We start from the raw sequence: 20,205 nt of genomic DNA, 5'->3' as shown, positions 1-20,205 counted from the left end.
TTCTAAAGCAATAAATCTGTAATAGGTAAAGTACTCATTTAATGAAAACTTTCAGTTCAAGTAGTAATTCAAAAGGAATGATTTGCAATAAGAAAATTACAGAACATAACATAAGAAATAGGAGCAGGAGTGGATCATGTGGCCCCTCCAGCCTGTTCTGATTCAATAAGATCAAGGCTGATCTGCCTCAATTCCACTTTTCAGCCTGCTTTCCATATCTCCTGATCCCCTGAGAGATCAAAAATCTATCTATTCCAGTCTTGAATATATTCCATACACTTATGGAACATTCACAACCCTCTGAAGTAGAAAATTCCAAAGATTCACAATCCTTTGAATGAAGAAATTTCTCCTCACCTCAATCCTAAATGATCAAGACATTATTCTGAGGCTGTGCCCCTAAGTTCACGATTCTCCAGACAGGGAAAACAGCTTCTGTGTCTAACTTGTCAAGCCCCTTTTGAATCTTGTATATTTCAATGAGATCATATTTCATTATTCTAAGCTCCGGAGAGTACAGGCCAAATAATCACCAGAACCTGATATAATTGTAGAAAATCTTCCTTGTTATTGTATTCCAGCCCCCTTGCAATAAAGGCCAATATGCCATTTGCCTTCCAAAGTGCTTGCTGTTCCTGCATACCAACTTGGGTGTACACATACAAGGAGCACAAAGTCTCTCTTAACATCAGCTTTGAAAAACTTCACACCTTATAAAAGGGATTTTAAAATTTTATTCATCTAATAAAAATGTTAATGTATCAGAAATACAAGTTTAATGAACTGTCTTTTTTCTACTTGTTTTATCAATTTCCCATATTTATACTTCAACCAATATGACTAAAAATATATTATCTGGTCATTGTTGCATTGCTGTTTGTGGGATCTTGCCTTATGTATGTTGGCTGCTGCATTTCCTACATTATAACAGTGACTCCACTTTCAAAATGCTTCACTGGCTGCAAAGTGCTTGAGGATCCTGAGATTGTGAAAGGCACCATATAAAATGCAAGTCTTACTTTTTTAAGATACTAGTGACAAGGACAATTGCAGTGGAAGTGAGGTAGTGCATCAAAATATTATAATCTGGCCCATTTAGTCTCAGCTGTTTTTCTGCTTTTGAGTTTTGCATTTTGTTGAATGTATGTACGGTGACAACAATTTTTCTCTCACTATCAGAATTACCTTTTTTGTTCCCGTTTCTTTGGGTTTTCTGTCTGACATAAAACATTTGTGCTGTGGCTTCTTTGTCAAATATAAAATCAGTGTTAGGTGTAAAGAAAGTGCCTGTTAGACTCCCAAACCAGTCTCTTAAGCTAATAATAATATCATGGATATTAATATAAATGGTAAACACTGCCAAAAAAATCCATATTATTTTTAAACAGATAAATAGTACTAGGATACAATTATTGCTAATTGTCCCAGGTTTGTTGCACTTATTATATTAATCATGGGCAGATTTTCTGCTTTCAACTGTGGCAAAGATGTCATTGATCTACCCTTTCACGTAGTTTCATAGAACTGCCTATTAGTATTTGGCAAGAGGGTGCAGCATGAATAAAAATTATTCTTATTCCTAAATAGAAACTTCTGATGTTATTTCGTGGAAATCTAACTACAGATCTACAGTAATCACTGATGTATTGAATGGGAATGTTAAAAAAACAAATGTTCCTTAACACTAGGGACTGAATTTTAGCTCTAGGATTAAGACCCTGATGACAGGTGAATTTCTGGGCACCTGACACAAGTTTTGAAGAGCTGGCCAATTAGTTGGAGCACACTCGCCACTCACTTAGGATGGTGATGGGCTCCTGAGGCCGGTGGGCCAGTTGGAGGCCCTGCAGCCCTGTGACATCAACAATCCCACCCACATAGGTTGTGGGAGCAGCCGATACATATTGGGGAGAGAGGTGGGTGCCCAAGCTGCTTGTGGGTTAATAGCCACTTCTTTCCCCCCGAAACCAGCATGTTCCAAAATGGTCTGGAGGTGGGAACATGCTAGCAAACTGGGACGCTGGTCAGTGGTGGGAAATTGTGGGTGATCTGCCTTTCCTGTTTCCACGCTGTTTAAAAAAAATTTAACCAAATATTTTGCTGGAGGATTCACCAACAGTACTGTAAATTTCTTTTGTTTTTATTTGTAAGATTTATAAAAGTGTTTGTTTATATTGAATCCCATCTTATGTAAACTGTAGCCTGCTTTTGGTTTTCCCTACCTCAGTGAACAATATTGGCAATATATGTAGATGTATTTCATTGAAGATAAGGCATTGTATTAGGAATGAATAGTTCCAGTCTATTTTCTAAATTAATTGTAACATGATTTCAATTTTCAAGTGTACAACCACATTGGTCAGATATTGCCATTTTTACAAATCTGAATTGCATCCAAATTGCAAACAACCTGTCATATCAGTAGAAGTCACCCATGTATAACAAAGGGAACATGACAAACCTGCTTCTTTTCTTCAAAAGCCATGATTCCTTGTTTGGGGTACTGTTTTCAGGCAACATTCATCCTCTAATACCTTACTAAGAGTTCATTATTTATGTGGGAGCCTTAACAGTGGATATCAGAATGCTACTAAATGGCAGAGCCCATCGGAGCTGTGTGTAATCTATCCTCAACCTATGTTTACATATTTTCCCTTTTTCAACAAGAATCAGTAGCAGTCAGCATTAAGAATACTAGAGGTACAATGGCCAATTATAACTAACTGGGAACAAATTTAGAAATTTTCAGCAATTTTAAGGGTTAGAGGAACTTGTTAATCTTTAAACCTTTGCAGCAGAGCCCTGTTAGAAGTATCTTGTATGGAGCATTGTCACAACGACATGTGCTATGTGATATTATTCTTGAATTTCATTGGCTGCTTAAATATATATTGAACTGCTTTACAAAGGACTTATAAAAAGCAAGCAAAGACACTGACTTGAGTGGCTGCCACCTGACATCTGGTATTACAAGTTGACCAGTTTTCTGGAAGGTTCCAATGTGGAATACAATTAAGACATGCCCAGACATCCTCCTACGGAATTTCACACTGGCTGATGCCAAGAACTACTTCAAAAGATTAACTGAAACTATAGGACTCTTACCATTTGCATTTCTGTAAAGCTACCTCTCGAGCAGAGACAGAAAGTCTTCTGGGACAATAGCTATGTGGGGGATGTCATCAAGTTGGATGATGGATCATTCAGAAGTTAATGGTTGGGATGTTACAGAATTTAATCACCTAGGCCATAAAACAACAGCCATAATAAAAGCAAAATACTGCGGATGCTGGAAATCTGAAACAAAAACAGAAAACACTGGAAAAACTCAGCAGGTCTGACAACATCCGTGGAGAGAGAAAAAGAGTTGACATTTTGAGTCCGTATGATCCTTCTTCAGAGCTACAGAGAAGTAGAAATATAATGAAATTATACTGTTTAAGGTGGGGGGTGGGGGGGTGGGGTGGTGGTGTGGTGGAGCAAGAGAAGCTGGATAGAAGGCCAGTGATAGATGGGAGCAAAGGAGAGATTGACAAAGATGTCATGAGCAAAAAGACAAAGGGAGTGTTAATGGTAGTGGTAAGGGCTAAAAAAGGTGCTGGCAGTGGCCAAAGGTAAGAAAGCAGAATGTGATAATAGCAAGACAAGGGTAAGCACTCTGAAAAGAACAACATGAACAAGTAACAAATGACCTTTGTGGGGAGGGGGTGGTGGTGGGGGGGGAAAAGAGATCGAAAATGGGATAAGAAAGGAGGATAAAAAAAGGAGATAAAACAATGAAGAAATGAATGAAAATAAAAAGGAATAAAAATAAAAGTGGATAAAAAATAAAAATGACTTTTGAGAAAAGGGATAAAAAAAGGGTGTAGATTGAGGAGCGCGTTCATGCTCTGAAGTTGTTGAACTCGATGTTAAGTCCGGAAGGCTGTAAAGTGCCTAGTCGGAAGATGAGGTGCTGTTCCTCTAGTTTGTGTTGGGCTTCACTAGAACATTGCAACAGGCCAAGGGTGGACATGTGGGCTTGAGAGCAGGATAGTGTGTTGAAATGGCAAGCAACAGGAAGGTCTGGATGCAGTCTGCGTTTAATCTCCCCAATGTAGAGGAGACCACATTGGGAGCAGCGAATGCAGTAGACCAAATTGAAGAAGGTGCAAGTGAAGTGCTGCTTCACCTGAAAGGAGTGTTTAGGCCCTTGGGTGGTGAGGAGGGGGAGGTAAATTGGCAGATGTTGCACCTTCTGCGATTGCATGGGAAGGTGCCGTGGGAAGGGGATGAGGTGTTGGGGGAGATGGAAGAGTGGACCAGGGTGTCCCAGAGAGAACGTTCTCTCCAGAATGCTGATGGGGATGAGGAGAAGATGAGTTTGGTGGTGACATCATGCTGGAACTGGTGGAAATGGCGGAGGATGATCCTTTGAATGTGGAGGCTAGTTGGATGAAAAGTGAAGACAAGGGGGTCCCTATCATGGTCCTGGGATGGAGAGGAAGACCTGAGAGCAGAGGCTTGGGAGATGAGTCGTCATGGTTGAGGGCCCTGTCAACCACAGTGGTTGGGAAACCTCGGTTAAGGAAGAAGGAAGACATGTCAGAAGCATCGTTTTGGAAAGTGGCATCATTGGAACAGATGCGAAGGAGGCGTAGGAGCTGAGAGAATGGGATGGAGTCCTTACAGGAAGCAGGGTGTGAGGAGTTGAAGTTGAGGTAGCTGTGGGAGTTGGTGGCTTGTAATGAATATTGGTGGACAGTCTATCACCAGAAATGGAAACAGAGAGGTCAAGGAAGGGGAGGGAAGTGTCGGCGATGGACCATGTGAAGGTGTTAGAGGGGTGGAAATTGGAAGATTTGAGGATTGGAAATTGGAACAAGAGCCATGGTTTATCCAGACATGAGCTAATCAATTGCCTTCTGAAACCATTATGGAGAGAGAGAGAGTTCATGTGACTAGAATAACCATTTCAGAATGTCTTTTATTTAAGCATCCTAAGTGGCTAAGCAGAAGTCTGGAAGAAGTCTGCCACTGGAGCAGTAACGACCTCTCTTCCCTCTTGCTCAAGTTCAAGACCCATTTCTATTACGGTTTGAAATCTAGTACAGAGATGGAGCGTTTCCATCAAGAGGAGTGTCAGGTGCACTATCATCAACTTTTAGAAAAGATGGATTATGTTTAAAAAAAGGACTGTCAACAGAAACTGCCGTTTTCATGGGCTTCAAGTCCACTGAATTTTCAAAACCACCGTGGAAAATTTCTGCTTCAGACATGGATGCCAGTGAAGGACTCATGATCAGTGAACTCTTTTACCTTTTATCAGTGGATTTTAATTTGGCCAGAAAGTAACTTCATATTGTATAACTTGCAATTTTGCATGCATCTTTGTGTGTATTAGAAATATCAGGACTTCATATCTTTATCTTTATATCTTTACCCGGGTGGGTTTTCAGCTCAATGAAAGCAAACCCCTTTTGTTTAAACTCAAGAAAGCCTTTTTGATTGGTATCTTTGCAATCAATACGTAAATGGCTAAACACAGACATTTGAGTTAATACCTTCATCCTTGTAAATTCACATAACAAAACCCTTTTATGGTCAAAACTGGAGTGGTAAAATAGGGAAGTCAGTTTTTTTTTTTTACCCCTCCTCACATGATCGTAACAGAAATTTAGGGGCTTGTCTGACATAGATCCCATAGACAACAAGAACAATTGGAAGTGGAAACTAAATTAACCCCTGGACATAAATTTAAAAACATCAGTCCAGGCTTTCTTGTGTACAGTGCTACAGCACTAACAAAAATGTCCATATTTGATGTCAGTTCCTTCGTAGACAGGTCAAAATTACTTTGATGATTCAAAAGTTCTGTCCCCCAAGGAGTTGAAAAGTGTGGCTAAGCAGTTGGAGTTAGAGTTTTGCCCAAAAGCCAGGAGATTTGAAATGTTAAAACTGGTGGCCAGAGACCTGGATTGCAAATCTGAGAAAATTGTAAAAGGTAAAATAGCTTTAGCAAAAATACAGCAAGGACAGAGATGACTAGAGCTGGAATTCCAAGCAAGGAAAAGGGAAAGAGAAAAAGGAGAAAAGGAGAGAGAGAAAGCTCGCCAACGAAGATAGCAAGAAAGGGAGATAAAACTATGTGAACTGCATAAGGAGGTGGGGGCAGCAGAGGCAGGCTGTATGGGACTGTATGACATCGACAAGCTGTCTGCTGCCCTGTACCAGGCAGGCCCCTGCCCCCCTCCTCGCGACCAAGGTCCCCAAGAAGACGAAGAATTGAAGCTGATGACCCCACTCGCTTCAGGTGTCTGAGGGTGAGGGTGTTTGTAGTTTTCGGGGAGATTCAGTCCCATTTCTGAGGGTAGGGGAGACTTGCCCTCCCCTGTTGTGCGTGTGCAGCTCTGAGCCCGCTGGTCCACGTTACTGGAATAAAGATTGGTTTAATATTTCTTAAATCCGCCCCCCCCCTTGTCTGTAGAGACTGAAAGGGCTGGAGAAAGCCAACAGAGATCTGCCGAGGTGCAGGGAACCGAGAGAAGTTTTGAAGCTTTATGGGGGCGATAAAACCCATGATACCTGGAGTGACTAAGGAACAGCTATTTGAATTTTAAAAGGCCAAAGCCAGGCCAGTAAAAGTAAAACGAACCAGGATATAATCCGAGAGAGTTGAGATGGCCAAAGAAGAGCCACATGAAGGTAAAAAGACTGAAGCCAGGCCAACAGAAGTAAAAAGAGTCAAGATAGACACTGAGGAAATTAAAAAAGCCGAAGTCAGGCCAGTAGAAGGAAAAAGAATCAAGTTAGACTCCGTGAGGGTTGATGTGGTTAAAGAAAATCTGCAAGTTTAAAAAGGCCGAAGTCAAGCCAGCAGAAGTAAAAAGAGTAGAGATAGAAACCAAAGAAGTTAGAATGGCTGAAGCCAGGCCAAGTAGAAGTAAAAGTGGTCCAAGAAGTGTCCATGAAGGTTCAAAAGGATGAAAGAAGAGATTCAGTGAAATATTTATCAGAAACCCTCTTGGCAGATTTAAATGGGGACCGGGAAGTTCCCAATTAGACTAGGGGAGAGAGTGAGGGTGAAGCACAGCAGGAACTGAACATCCATTTAGGGGCAGTAGCATTCTAGGGGACATGGAACAGGTTGGGGGAAGCCCATTCCCAAAACAAATGAAGGAGAGGGAACATATCTCAAAGCAAGCAACACTTAATGGAGATCGCAAGGGGAATATCAGTAAAACCCATGCAGGGTTAACTACTGGTAAGCAAAATGAACTAGAGCAAGTTTTAAACCCCAGTCAGCCCAGCAGTGTTGATGGAACATTCACTAAAAGTGCAGTGTCGGATGCCAGTCCAGAATTTCTACAGGAGGCAAAAATCAAATTATAGCCCATTAACCTCCTAGAAATCATATTTGTAACTGTGCCTGGGCTTGAGCTATTAAATTCACAGGTTATAGAGGAGGACAGCGAGAGGTTAAAACTGATCAGAGCAGACCAGGCTAGCAATCAGGAGAATTTGCATTTGCATACTGAGAGCCACTGTGCGAAGCAACCGGAAGCCAGAGCCAATGAGAAGTACAGAATACCCCTACCCCATCAAAACTAATAACTAGTTATTCATCCAGTGGTTGTTCGTGAGATCTTGTTGAGTTTGTTTACATAATGCTGTCTCCACTTTGAGTAATTCATTGAAAATGAAGGACAATGTGATGTCTTACTAGGCGGAGTAAGCAAAAATTATTTATTCATTCCTTAAGAAGTACCATAGACTAGTTTATGGTACATATTAATACACAGTATGAGTGGGAGATTTTGTGTGTGTTTACATAGAAACAGAAAATAGAACCAGGAGTCGGTCATTTGGGTCTTCAAGCCTGCTCCGCCGTTCAATATGATCACGGCTGATCCTTTATCTCAATGCCATACTCCTGTCTCCCAATACCCCTTGACACCTTTAGAGTCTAGAAATCTATCTAATTCCTTCTTAAATATATCCAGTGACTTGGCCTCCACACCCCTCTGTGGTAGAGAATTCCACAGGTTCACTACTCTGAGTGAAGAAGTTTCTCCTCATCTCCGTTCTAAATGGCCTACTCATATCCTGATACTATGACCCCTTGTTCTAGATCTCCTGGTTTGTCCAGCCCTGTCAGAATTTTATGCGTTTCAACGAGATCCCCTCTCAATCTTCTAAACTCCAGTGAATACAGGCCTAGTCGGCCCAATCTCCTCACATGACAATCCTGCCATCCCAGGAATCGGTCTAGTGAACCTTTGCTGCACTCCCTCTATGGCAAGTACTTCCTTTCTTAGGTAAGGAGACCAAAACTGCGCACACTACTCCAGATGTGATCTCACCAAGGCACTGCAGTAAGACATCCTTGCTCCTGTGCCGAAGTCCTCGTGCAATGAAGGTCAACATACCATTTGCCTTCTAAACTGCGTGATGCACCTGCATACTTACTTTCGTTGATTGGTGTACAAGGACACCTAGGTCCCTTTGTACATCAACATTTCCCAATCTATCACCGTTTAAATAACACTCTGCCATTCTGCTATTCATTTGCAAATAGCTCCGGCTTCAGGTTGCTTAGCATGACAGTTCTCAGTATGCAAATGTTAAACTCATCAGCTTACTTATATTGCACATATACGTTTTGAATATTCTGTGGTCTTTCTACAGATATTGTTCATCGGGACCTAAAACTGGAAAACATCTTGGTTAAAAACAATGAAAGCAACAGTGAAATTGACATGAAACTGAACATCAAGGTAAATGGAATGAATTGTGTAATGAAGCTGTTGCAAAAGGTTTAATGGGCCGTAACTTCCAACTAGCATTGGAAAGTCCTGGCCCGCAGAAATTAGAAGACAAAAATGCACGCTTACCTGATCTTGAAAATTGTGTTGCCACTTTGTTCGCTGGAGCTGCTTGGGGCCTGCATTGAAGGAATCCTCGTAGGCCCCAGTGACGTCTAGATCTAGCATATTTAAGGAGGCCACGCCCCATTTTTTACAGCACTGGCTGACATAGAACAGATAAGTATAAAGGGCTGGGGAAATTGACAGGCCAGGGAGAAGGTAAGTGTCTAAGGCAAGTGGATAGGATTTGGGGTTGGGGGTGTCTGGAGGCCGGGTCTGAGTTTTTTGGGGGGGGGGAATGGGGTCCGAGGTTGAGGGTGGGGGGGTGGGGGGGTGAGTCCAAGGTTGGTGCTGGTTGGGGGGAGGTTGGGTGGGTGGTTTGCTCAGAGATGGGGGGCTCCTGAGGTCATGGGGGGTCCCGAGGTGGGAGGGGGGTTTCGGGGTCTGAGATCGGTGGAGGTGGGGTGGTGCTGAGGTCGGTGGGGAGGGAGGGAAAGGCGGTGTTGTCAGAGGTTGGGAGGGGATGGGGGGAGCCCCGTTGGGGGGGTGGGGGGGGGGGGATAGTGGGGTCGGTCTGGGTCTTTACAATAATTACCCAGACGTTAGATGAGGTTTTAATTCTTTCAACTTTTTCTGGGCAACTGTTGGTATAACCCCAGCGGAACCATCGAAGTTTGCAATTTAAACCGCATTTTCAGATGGTTCCCAGTGCAGCACAATTGTCCAGAGGAAGTTAGTATTTCTGGGCAATTGCCATGCAAACCCTTGCCTGGGAACTTGCCAGAGGGATTCCCCAGCGCATCTTTGGGGTACCCCCCCAAATCTGACACTGGGGAGTGCAGAAGTTATGGACAAATATGTTTCTCAAAATCATTGGCTCCCTTCCTTCTAGCAGCTTGAAGAGTCCCTTTCTGGAGTAAGACTGAGCAGTTTCTAAATCCAACATCCCATTCAAACTGTAGAACTTTGAATGCGCCCTGTCTAATTATGTTAGCATTAGCTTAAAAATATGTTAAAATCATCCAATTTGATTTGTGAAACCATATTGAAGCATGGATCAAGTAAACAGTTGTTTAACATTACCTAAAAGTATGGGCAGCTTCCGCATGTATACTGTGATACCAACTCTGCACCTCTCTCAGCTCCTTCATTGTTTCTGTGCTGTCAGGCAGCTTGTCCACAATCTTGTGCAGTTAAACATTGGGAAGACTGAAGTCATTGTCTTTGGCTAAGACCACAAGCTCTACACCCTTGCTAACAATTCTATTTTCTTTTCCAGTCACTCTTTCAGGCAGAAGCAGGCTTTTTGCAACCACAAATTGTTATTTGACCTCAAGCAGAGCTTCCAGTGCTATCCTTGTTGCCCTACAATGGGTCCTGGTTTCCAAACACCTTCAATTTAAAATAAAAACAGAAACAGAATTACCTGGAAAAACTCAGCAGGTCTGGCAGCATCGGCGGAGAAGAAAAGAATTGACGTTTCGAGTCCTTACGACCCTTCGACTGAACTTCTGTCGAAGGGTCATGAGGACTCGAAATGTCAACTCTTCTCTTCTCCGCTGATGCTGCCAGACCTGCTGAGTTTTTCCAGGTAATTCTGTTTCTGTTTTTGTTTTGGATTTCCAGCATCCTCAGTTTTTTGTTTTTATCTCTGTGTTCAATTTAAAATGCTCTCCAACATATTTAAAATTCCTTCATGGTTTTGCCCCTCCAACCTGTGTAACCTCTTCCTGCATTATAAAGCTTCTCCTCTGCTCCTCCAACTCTGCCCTTTTGAGCACTGCCCCTTTTATCACCCCAACATTGACAACAGCCTTTAGCCATCTAAGCGCCATGCTCTGCAACTCCTCCCTAACTAAATTTTTCATAATTACTTGGATGAAGGAATAGGAATAAATTGGTAGGCCTGGGTTGGTTGTGTAGATGGAGCAGTAATAATAGCTAAGTATGTGGGAAAATGGATGGCAAATTGAATTCAGTGTGAGAAGTCATCTACTTTGGATCTGTGCAAGACAAATCCAGAATATTTTCTTGAGACCGGGACCTGTGGAGGAGTAAAGAAATTGGGTGCACGTGTGGATAAATCACTAAGAGCTTGTGCGCAGGCTAAAATAAAAATCAAAAAGGCAACTGAAATGTCGACTTTTATCTCGGGGCGGGGGTGGAATTCAGAAGTGAGCAAACAATTTGTCAGATTTTATCTGCAGTATTGCGTACAGTTTTAGGCTATATACCTCAGCAATGATATTAGTATTGAAAAGGATTGACTTATATGGAGAATTTTTCTAAATTTGCTTTGTAGATCTTTGAGTTTAGAAGGTAATTTTTTTGAGAGAGAACTATGCCCTCTTCTGGAGGAATCCAGAACACGGAGACATGAACTTCAAATTAGGGCCATGAAAATTAGGCGAGAAATCAGGAAGCATTTTTTCACACTGACAGTAGTGGAAGTCTGAAACACTCAACCTCAAAAGGCTGTGGATGTTAGCTCAGTTGAAATTTTGAAGACTGAGATTGCTAAATATTTGTTGGATTTGAGTATCAAAAAATATTGAGCAAAGAGGGGTAAATGGAAGAGGTAGATATCATTTATTGTCCAATGAAATGGCAGAACAAGCTCAAGGGACTAAATAACTGAACCCTATTCCTATGTTCCTAAACTAGTCTGTTTCTCCATAGAGTAGTACAGTCATTATAGCATGGAAGGAGGCCACTTGGTCCACCAAGTCCATGCCAGCTCTCTAGAGAAATCCAGTCAGTCCCATTCCCCTGATTTATTCCTAAAGTCCTGCAAGATTATTTTCCTCAAGTGGCCTTTTGAAATCATTTATCACCTACCCCTCTCAGGCAGCAGGTTCTAGGTCATTACTGCTCTTTGGATAAAAAAGCTCTCTCTCTCATTCCCCCTGCATCTCTTGCTCGAAATCTTAAAACTGTATCCATTAATCTTTTTATTATCAGTTAATGGGAAGCTTTTCTTCATCTACCTTATCTAAACCTATAATGGCCTTATACACCTCTATCAAATCTCCCTTATTCCAAGGAGAACAACCCCAGATTTTTCAACCTAATCTTGTAGCTAAAATTCTTCATCTCTGGAACCATTCTGGTAAATCTCCACTGCATCCTCTCAAGGACCCTCACATCCCTCAAGTGTGGTGACCAGAACTAGGGAGCAATGGACCGAATAATCCCTGGAGTGGCAATCACTGTTGGATTGCCACTCCACTCCTATTTTCTTACTCTAGTCTGGAGCTTCAAATTTCAAACCTGAACTTCCAACTCAGGCCTGCTGAGAAACATGGAGCGTAGCTGCTCCTGCAGACCTTCAACATAGTGTAGGAGTGTCGGGAGAAATGAAGTTAATCCCCCTTTTTATGGCATCGGCTGCTGTATTCCAGTAGGTTTAATTGTCACAGCCACTTTGACAGGTGGTCAGGGGGTGTCAGTGTCAGGGAGTGGGGATGTGGTTGGGAGCGTAGTCGGGGGTGGGGCTATAGTTGGGGTGTAAGGGGCTGGTTGCAGGGCCGGGGGGATAGTTATGGGTGGTCAGTACAATAGTTACTTCCGAGTTAGAACTGATGTTAATCCTTCTAACCTCTCCTGGGCTCTTGGGTAACTACTCTGCTAAGTGAGTTGGAACCATCCAAAGTCTCCAATTTTAAATCGGAGTTTCAGAAGGTCCCAAACATAGGTAAATGCCCAACAGAAGCTGAAACTTACTGGGCAATTCCTGTGTAGTCCTTGTATATGGACTTCCCATGTGTCCCCCTGCGCATCTTCTGAGGTACCTCTGGGGTACGACCTTCCAGGGAATGGAAGATCTGGGCCTATACTCTATTTGTGCTTAACGAGAGCTTTGTAAAGATTCAGCGTAACTTTCCTGCTTTTTTTATGCATACCTCTATTTCTGAAACCTAAAAGCTATATCCTTTTTTTTAGACTATAATATCTATCTCTGATTAAACCTTTAGACACCCCATCTAAAATCTCCTTTGGCTTCACTCAATTCTTTGTCTGGTTGCACCTATGTCAAGGACATATTTTCTACATCAAAAATGCTGTACTGTTATTGTCATATTTTGAATAATTTGTATCTAAATTTGCTTTATACAACTGTTATATTATTCCCATCAATTCCTAATATTGATGGTTCTAATTGAGTAGCATTTTAGGAGAGATTTTTCTGGGTTTGTGTCCAGGTACACTGCAAATAACAGAAAGCTGGGCAAGTCATGGTGCATACCCACAAAGGAATCTTCCCAGTATTCCTCCATATAAAATAAGGAAGGACAATCAGGCATACTCCTATATAGGTGCATGTTCTGACCCACCTAATTTGCTGCTTCCATGTGGTTCAATGCCCATGGGTACAGACCCAGGAGAAAATCACCTGTTAAGTGTGCAGTGATACATTTGCAAATGGTTTTAAATTACACCAATTAAGCCCCTCTTCATGTCATGCTATGCAGAGCCAGCAAAGCCAGTTGAACATTCTGTCTGGATTTCTAATATGAATGAATATGAATTTACATGAAATTAAAATTTCTCAAACTTGTGCATCATACATATCTGGTTGGTTTTAGTCAGCCTTGAGCATGATCATACAGTGCTGGCCAAATGAATTCTGCTTCGTTGGAAATTCATTCAAACACCATCTGGTTGTAGAGTTTTTTTGTAGTTGTACTTTAAACACTTTCACCATCATGGAAGCATTCTCAGACTGTTAAAGATGCTTTTTAAGGAACAAGTTTGTGAACATCCACAGTGGAAACTACAGCCTGATTTACATTTACAAACGAAACACAAAGCTGAAGAGTTGATTCAATAGGAGAACTATAGAAAATTGATGCTCAGAAAAATGCATTGCAATACATTGTCTGCTACATTCGACAATCGATTCTGAAATGTTTTCATTATCCAGGTGACTGATTTTGGACTTTCTGTGCAGAAAGGGGGTGTTGGCAGTGACAAAATGTTACAGGCAACCTGTGGAACACCTTTGTATATGGGTAAGAAATTTGTTGATGTTTACATTCTCTTTATTTTCTCCCCAGAAGTTTCCAATTAATCTTGCATACGTGACCAATGCTTTTTCTAGTTTTATTTATACAAAATTGGACAAAACTGGGAATAAAAACCAAAAATAAATTACAGGTTTCGTAAAGTGTGACCTTTGGCTAAGATGTTCCACCACATATTACATTTACTTCAATTATTTCTCTGATCCAGGTAATTGACATGACAAGATTGAAATTGTAGTAAATATTAGCACTAGTGTACACATTCCATAGCAATTCTGCATTCCATCATGCCATGATGGAGTGACTCCTTTTCTACAACCAGGCATGCTTTTAATGACCTTTTTTGATGCGAATAAACAATAAAATTGAATGCCCCAGTCATTGAAAACTGACACCTTTTCATACAAAGTTGAGTAGAGAATAATAGATCTTACTCATTGCAAAAAAGTATGTTGGAGCATGGAGTGTTTTACCGCAGGGAATAGAGTCCATTAATTTTTTTTAGGAGAAAATTGGATAAATGTTTGAATAAGAGGAAAATGGGGAGAGATCAGGATAGTGGAATTAGCTCTGAATTGCTCTAACAAAGAGCTGGCACAGACATGATAAGTAAAATGGCCTCCTCCTGCACTGTCAACCTGTTTGGTTCAATAGTAAGAAAATTTCATTGAAATGTTTGTGATATTGCAATTATAAAATTGTCATTTTATTGGCGCCTGACCCTGAAATAATTTTCTTACATAATCACTCCCATATGTGTCATAATTCTAATTCTAACACTGTTGGAAAATATTTTTTATATCATTAAAAAAGATTGTGATGTTCTGACTGGAAGATTTAGAGTTTACTTTTTCAGTGCATTACTGAGAAATTGCACACTAAGAAATGGCATATACATGCTGAGGTTTAAATGTATTCATTAACATAATGTCTCGGGACACTAGCCTATTTCTAAATATATTGTAAAATTTTAACTAAGAGACTATTCATAAGCAGCAGATAGCATGTTTTTATAACATAAACCAAGATTTTCGCTACCAAGATGGGTAGCTTGAGTCTGAAAATTTCCCAGCTCACCGCACCTGCCTCGGTAGAAAAGCCCAAAAAGGAGGGATCTTTGCTCTGGGGATTTGGTGGGTGGGTGTGCAGGTGTGGGATAGAGACAGGCCCTCCCCCCCTGGAAGCAGATTGGGGTGGCCAAGGCTGGCTGGTTAAAAGGCCCACTCCTTTTTGTTGTTTAGTTACATTTTAGCCTTCTAGCCTTCATCCTTACACCCTATCACCCCCACAAACTCTCTACGTCATCAGGCCAATTCAATGCCAACTCATGCCCTCCACCCACCCCCATGGCTCCTTATAGCCCCAATGCGACCTCATGTCCCCTCACTCACTATCTTCCAATGGCCTTCCATAGCCTCCATGCCAACTTATGGCCTTTCCATACCCATTCACCCAGTAATCCACCTAATCCAATGTAATTTAGTGGACCTGGGCTCTCAACCAAGCCTAATTATTCATGCTTGGCTGAGAACCCAAATTCATAAAAGGATTACGTGAGTGAGAGGTTGTTTATGCAACTGAAGAGAAATGTTGACTTTGCTTGATTGACATCTTTTATGAGGTTAAAATAAATTGTTTTTCTGTGATCTCTTTTGTCAATGTCTAAATGTTTATTTGCACAAGATTAAGAATTGTGAAGCATTTAAATCTTCTACTTTTGATCCTTTAATGGTCAGTATGATTGACACTTCTATAGAATTGTAAGAGCACCAGATTTTTCTCGAAGAATTATGAATGAGTGTTTTTTTTCTAAGCAGTTTCCTGCATGCCATTGTTACTGTTGGAGCCTTTAGTTCTGTGCATAGTGTTTAGTGGGTTAATGGGCATGGAAGGGCCATGAGTTGGCATGGAGGGCATGAGGGGTCATTGGGGTGGGTGGTGGGGCAAGAGTTGGCATTGAGTTGGCATGGAAGATATAAGGAGCAATGGGTGAGTGGGGGGATGCATCTGTTGGCATGGAGGGGCATGGGTAAGACCTTTTGAACTTACATTTCAAAAGCTTCCTACATCCCAATTATAGTTCACGACTCCTTTGGCATCCATGAACATATCAGGGAGAAACTGGCTCGACTGCCTGAAAATTGTGGGGAGGTAGGAGATGCCTACCCCCGCAATGGAGCTAGCCAGGTCAGAAGTGCAGGGTGTGGGTTCTCTACCCTGCACCCTTATCCCAGGCCAGAGAAAATTGGGTGTGCCAGCAATGGGCCTCGAATCCCACAATCTGTCTTGCCTGCCCACCATTTTTAAATGGCTCTGGGTCTTTCAAATTCCATAAAAATCTGGACCATGGTCTCAATTCTTGAGCTGTGACCATTGAGGCGCCCTGTAATAATTCAGCAAGTAAAGGATAATACTTAATTGTTTTCAAACCTTAAGTCATTAATAAAATAAAGATCCTTTTTTGCAGAAAGCAATGTGTGATTTTGGCAGAGAAGCTAAGTGAACAACAAAGTAATAATTTGGTTTTGTGATGACCAGCCAGTAATCAACAGAGAAAAGTGTGAATTATACCAATGCATGCTGAAATAAATCCAGATCTAGCATACGCTCATTGTTTTATAATGGCAAGCTGTGTGGGCCAGTTTTAGTTGTTTATTTTATTCTCTTTTAAAGGCAGAACTTTTAGTATCCTTCTCATTGCAGTCTGACCATAGTAAGACACCAGATGGTGCTATTATTACTGCTATTCAGCATGGATGAAAGCATGAGCAACTGACTTGACAATGGCTGTGTGCACTAAAAGAAATGAACTGTTTTTTAAATAAAGAATGCTTCTGTAATGGTTTACAATTTGTTCTATTTGTCAATTCTCAGCTGCACAAACAAAATATAAAAATCTGGTGTTTATGCAGTCAAGGTGATTAGATTGTTAGAGATGTACTAAGTTTCTATGTTGAAACTTAGACAAATTTTCCCTCAAACAGGATTAATGATGTCTGGATAAAATTTCCCTGTGCTGTTAACATACATTATTTTAAGCAGTTTAGCATCCACATCTAATGAACATACAAGGAGCTTCATTCAAATGTGTTGAGCGCTCCTACGTCATTGTCGGCTGTCCCTTGATTTGAGAATGATGTCTACTCAGAATAATGAGTTGCCGCCATGGGCCTTCATGTGACTGAATAGGCCCATTCTTGACCTGCAATCCTTGGGCAGGATGTCCCATGAGGTAGAGGGGCCCCGATTGCAGGATTTGTTTCCTTTTCTTTCCTCCTCTGCTGCTGCCCTGCCTCATCATTCAAGCATTTGGACTCAAAGCATCATACAGCTAGATGGACAAGCTGTCACCATTTTCAATGATTGGTAGCAATCTCCTCCCGGCCTTTAATGTCAAAGCTGCCACTCTTCAAGGTGCCTTTATAGCAATTTCTTTGTCCTCCCCTGGAATGTTGGCCATTTGAGAGTTAAGAAAATAAGACCTCATGGAGAAGACCCTTTTTGGCCCCCTAGACACAGTGTCATGGTTGAATTTTCATGAGCTTTTGCCTGAATGCTTATGGAGGTGGCTTCAAGAAATCCACTAGCATTTGTTCAATGGTCCTCCCATTGAATTTGGAGGATGAGGTGGAGGCATTGCTGATGGAATTACTCTTGCACTCTGTCACTGAAGCACAATCCAGGTCTCACTGCAGTATAGGAGTGTGGTGACATCAACTGTTCTGAGCAACAGGACTTCTGTTGACTTGCAGAGGTCTTTGTTGTCAAATACTCACTGCCGCAGTTTGTAGAAGGCTGGGTTGGCACAGCTGATCCATTATTGGATCTCCTCATCAGTGGTGGCCCTTTGAGAGAGGTGGCTGCCAAGGAATGGGAAGTGCACAACATATTCCAGATTCTCTCCTTCAACACATCTGGGAGGTGGAATATTTGACTGACCAGGCCTCGGTTGGTATGAGTTTTGTTTTGGCAACATTTAAGGACAGGCTGAGTTTTTTGTATGCAGATTTGAAGAGATCGAGAGTGGCTTGCAAATCTGCTGCAGAGTTTGCAATGACACTGCAATCATCTGCAAACTGTAGATCATGTATGTCTATGGTGGTCAGTTTAAGTTTGGCACGAAGGCAACTGAGATTAAAGAGTTTTCCATCTGGGCGAAATTTAGCACTCAAACCAGAGGGTTGTTGATCTTTGATGAGGTGAATATCCATTGTTGAGTACATTGTAAATAGTATGAGGGCCTATCGCACAGGTCGGAATCTTCCCAGATTTGCACTTAGTGGGGTGGTGGGTAAAATGATGTTTTACTCACCGGCTGCGATGGTAGGTTTTCATGCCGTCATCTCAAACCCGCCATATTAATTATGAACTCCCGGGAAACATGCCGTTTCCATGGCAGGCGGACTGCCATTTGCCTGCCCGCCATTACTCCGCTGCTGCATCATGCTGGGCACCTCATTTAAAGTCCAGACGCAAGCACACATCTCAGTGCTTCCAGACCACCACTGCTGCACAGAAGACATGATCCTGAAACTGAAGAAGATGGCAAGTCCCCAGGTTCAGCGATGCATCTCTCAAGTGCCTTTCGGCTGCTGTGGAGGCCCACCAGGATGTCCTCTACCCCCGCTCTGGTCGCAGAATGGGCAGCAACAGCACTAACCTAGCTTGAGAGGCAGTGGCAGTGGTTGTCAGCGCCAACGCCCTTCAAAAGAGGACAGCCACCCAGTGCCGCAAGAGGGTGAATGATTTCCTTCGTTCTGCCAGGGTAAGTCACTCTTCTCATCACTCTCACTCTCTCAATCTCAAACTCATTGCACATCCACAGTGATCTCACTCACTGCCAGTTCAAGGGACATCACCATTCACTCTCTCACACATTGTCCTCATCCTGTACATGGGACCACTCACCATCCACACACACCAGGCGTACTTATCATTTGGTCTGGCAGGTGTCCTGCTTACACTCTCGATCTCTATTCATGTAGGACAAGCTGGCACACAACAACAGGGAGAGGTCACAGATCGTTGGAGGAATGCCTGAGATCAAGGGCCTCACCAAGCTGGAAAACAGAGCCATCTGGGCAGGTCCTGTGCTGACGGTGGAGTTGGTGGTCCTCTACCAAGTGAAGGTCCAGCAGTGCAACATCCATCAGATAACCATGCTGTGAGTAATGTGTCCTGTTTCACCGGCCACTGCCATGTACTAATTATGTCCCCTTACTTCCACAGGCACACCTGGGAAAGATCCAGGAGAGACCATGACTCAGGGACTCCTGTCAAGCCTCAAAGGCACCCCAGAAGATGAATCTGAAGACACCCTCCTTGAAGTCCCATCATGACACTCACTGACTCCCTCCACCAGCGCAGAGACACACACCTCGGTGGGACCTAGCTTTAGAATAGCCTCAGGATCACAATCTGGTGAGCACATCGCACTGTCTGATCCACAGCAGGTGGAGGCAAGGACTTCCCATGTGTCCGGCACTCGGAGGAGTGCTGAAGGCCAGATGTTTGCTGAGCCCAAGTCAGATGGCGAGCCTCTGGACTCAGTCATGTCATTGTTGCTGGAACTGCAAAAGTAAGCTCAGGAATGTCAAGAAGGCATGTCTGCTGCACTCCTCAGATTGCAAGGCATGATGGAGATGTCTGTCCATCTTCAGACTGAGGTGATAGTGCCGGCATGCCAATGCACCAAGGTCCACACTGGTAGAATGGCAGCTGACATGGAGATGCTGGTTCAGGACATCGCTCCTGCACTGCTGTGTGGGCTCAACTCCATCGCTGATGCCATAGTTGGCCTCCACCAGTGTGTACACAAGAGGGTTGCAGGGCAGCCCGATTTCACTCCAGCTACCCCTTCTCCTCAAGGAGTCAGCCTGGGGCCCTTGGGGAGGAGGATCAACTGGTGCACACTCTGAAGCCATCCACTCAGGTGTCTTGAGTGTCCAGCCCATGTGAATCCCCTCTTCCTGCGCCCTCAGCAGCTCCAGCTCCACAGGCCGAGGAGGATGCCACTGCCACACAGCAGGACCCCAAAACCAGGAAGGAGCCCCCCCAAGTCTTGGCCCTCCAGAAGATGTCTGCCAAGGTCATCACAGACAAGGCATCACAGTCAGCAGGCTGCCTCCACCTTCTCTGTGTATGTCCGAGGAGCACTAAGATGTAGTGGCAGGGTTAGGAAAGTTAAGAAGAATTAGTTGCACAGCCTGGGCATGGCTGTTAATCACTTGTACATACTGTTCACTGTTGTCATTTAGCTCCCAAAAACGTCTCCCTGCCTATGGCTCCTTGTTCTGATGAGCAGTGTCCTTGTCACTCAGGTGTGAAACCTTTCT

General features: G+C 42.8%; 1 protein-coding gene across 3 annotated transcripts in view; it reads left to right on the top strand.

Annotated features, from left to right (window-relative positions):
* The window catches only part of stk33 (serine/threonine kinase 33), a 189,800-nt gene that overhangs the window by 116,222 nt on the left and 53,373 nt on the right, over window positions 1-20,205 (top strand). For all 3 annotated transcript variants that reach the window (XM_041198450.1, XM_041198447.1, XM_041198449.1), the window contains 2 exons: window positions 8,668-8,756; window positions 13,771-13,858. In XM_041198450.1, coding sequence (XP_041054384.1) covers window positions 8,668-8,756; window positions 13,771-13,858 — 177 coding nt within the window. The remainder of the gene's footprint in view (window positions 1-8,667; window positions 8,757-13,770; window positions 13,859-20,205) is intronic.

Source organism: Carcharodon carcharias, chromosome 10 (genome assembly GCF_017639515.1).
Source record: "Carcharodon carcharias isolate sCarCar2 chromosome 10, sCarCar2.pri, whole genome shotgun sequence".
In the NCBI taxonomy this organism is placed as follows: Eukaryota; Metazoa; Chordata; class Chondrichthyes; order Lamniformes; family Lamnidae; genus Carcharodon; species Carcharodon carcharias.
The sequence above is the reverse complement of the archived record's forward strand: the minus strand, read 5'-3'. Positions and strand labels throughout refer to the sequence as shown.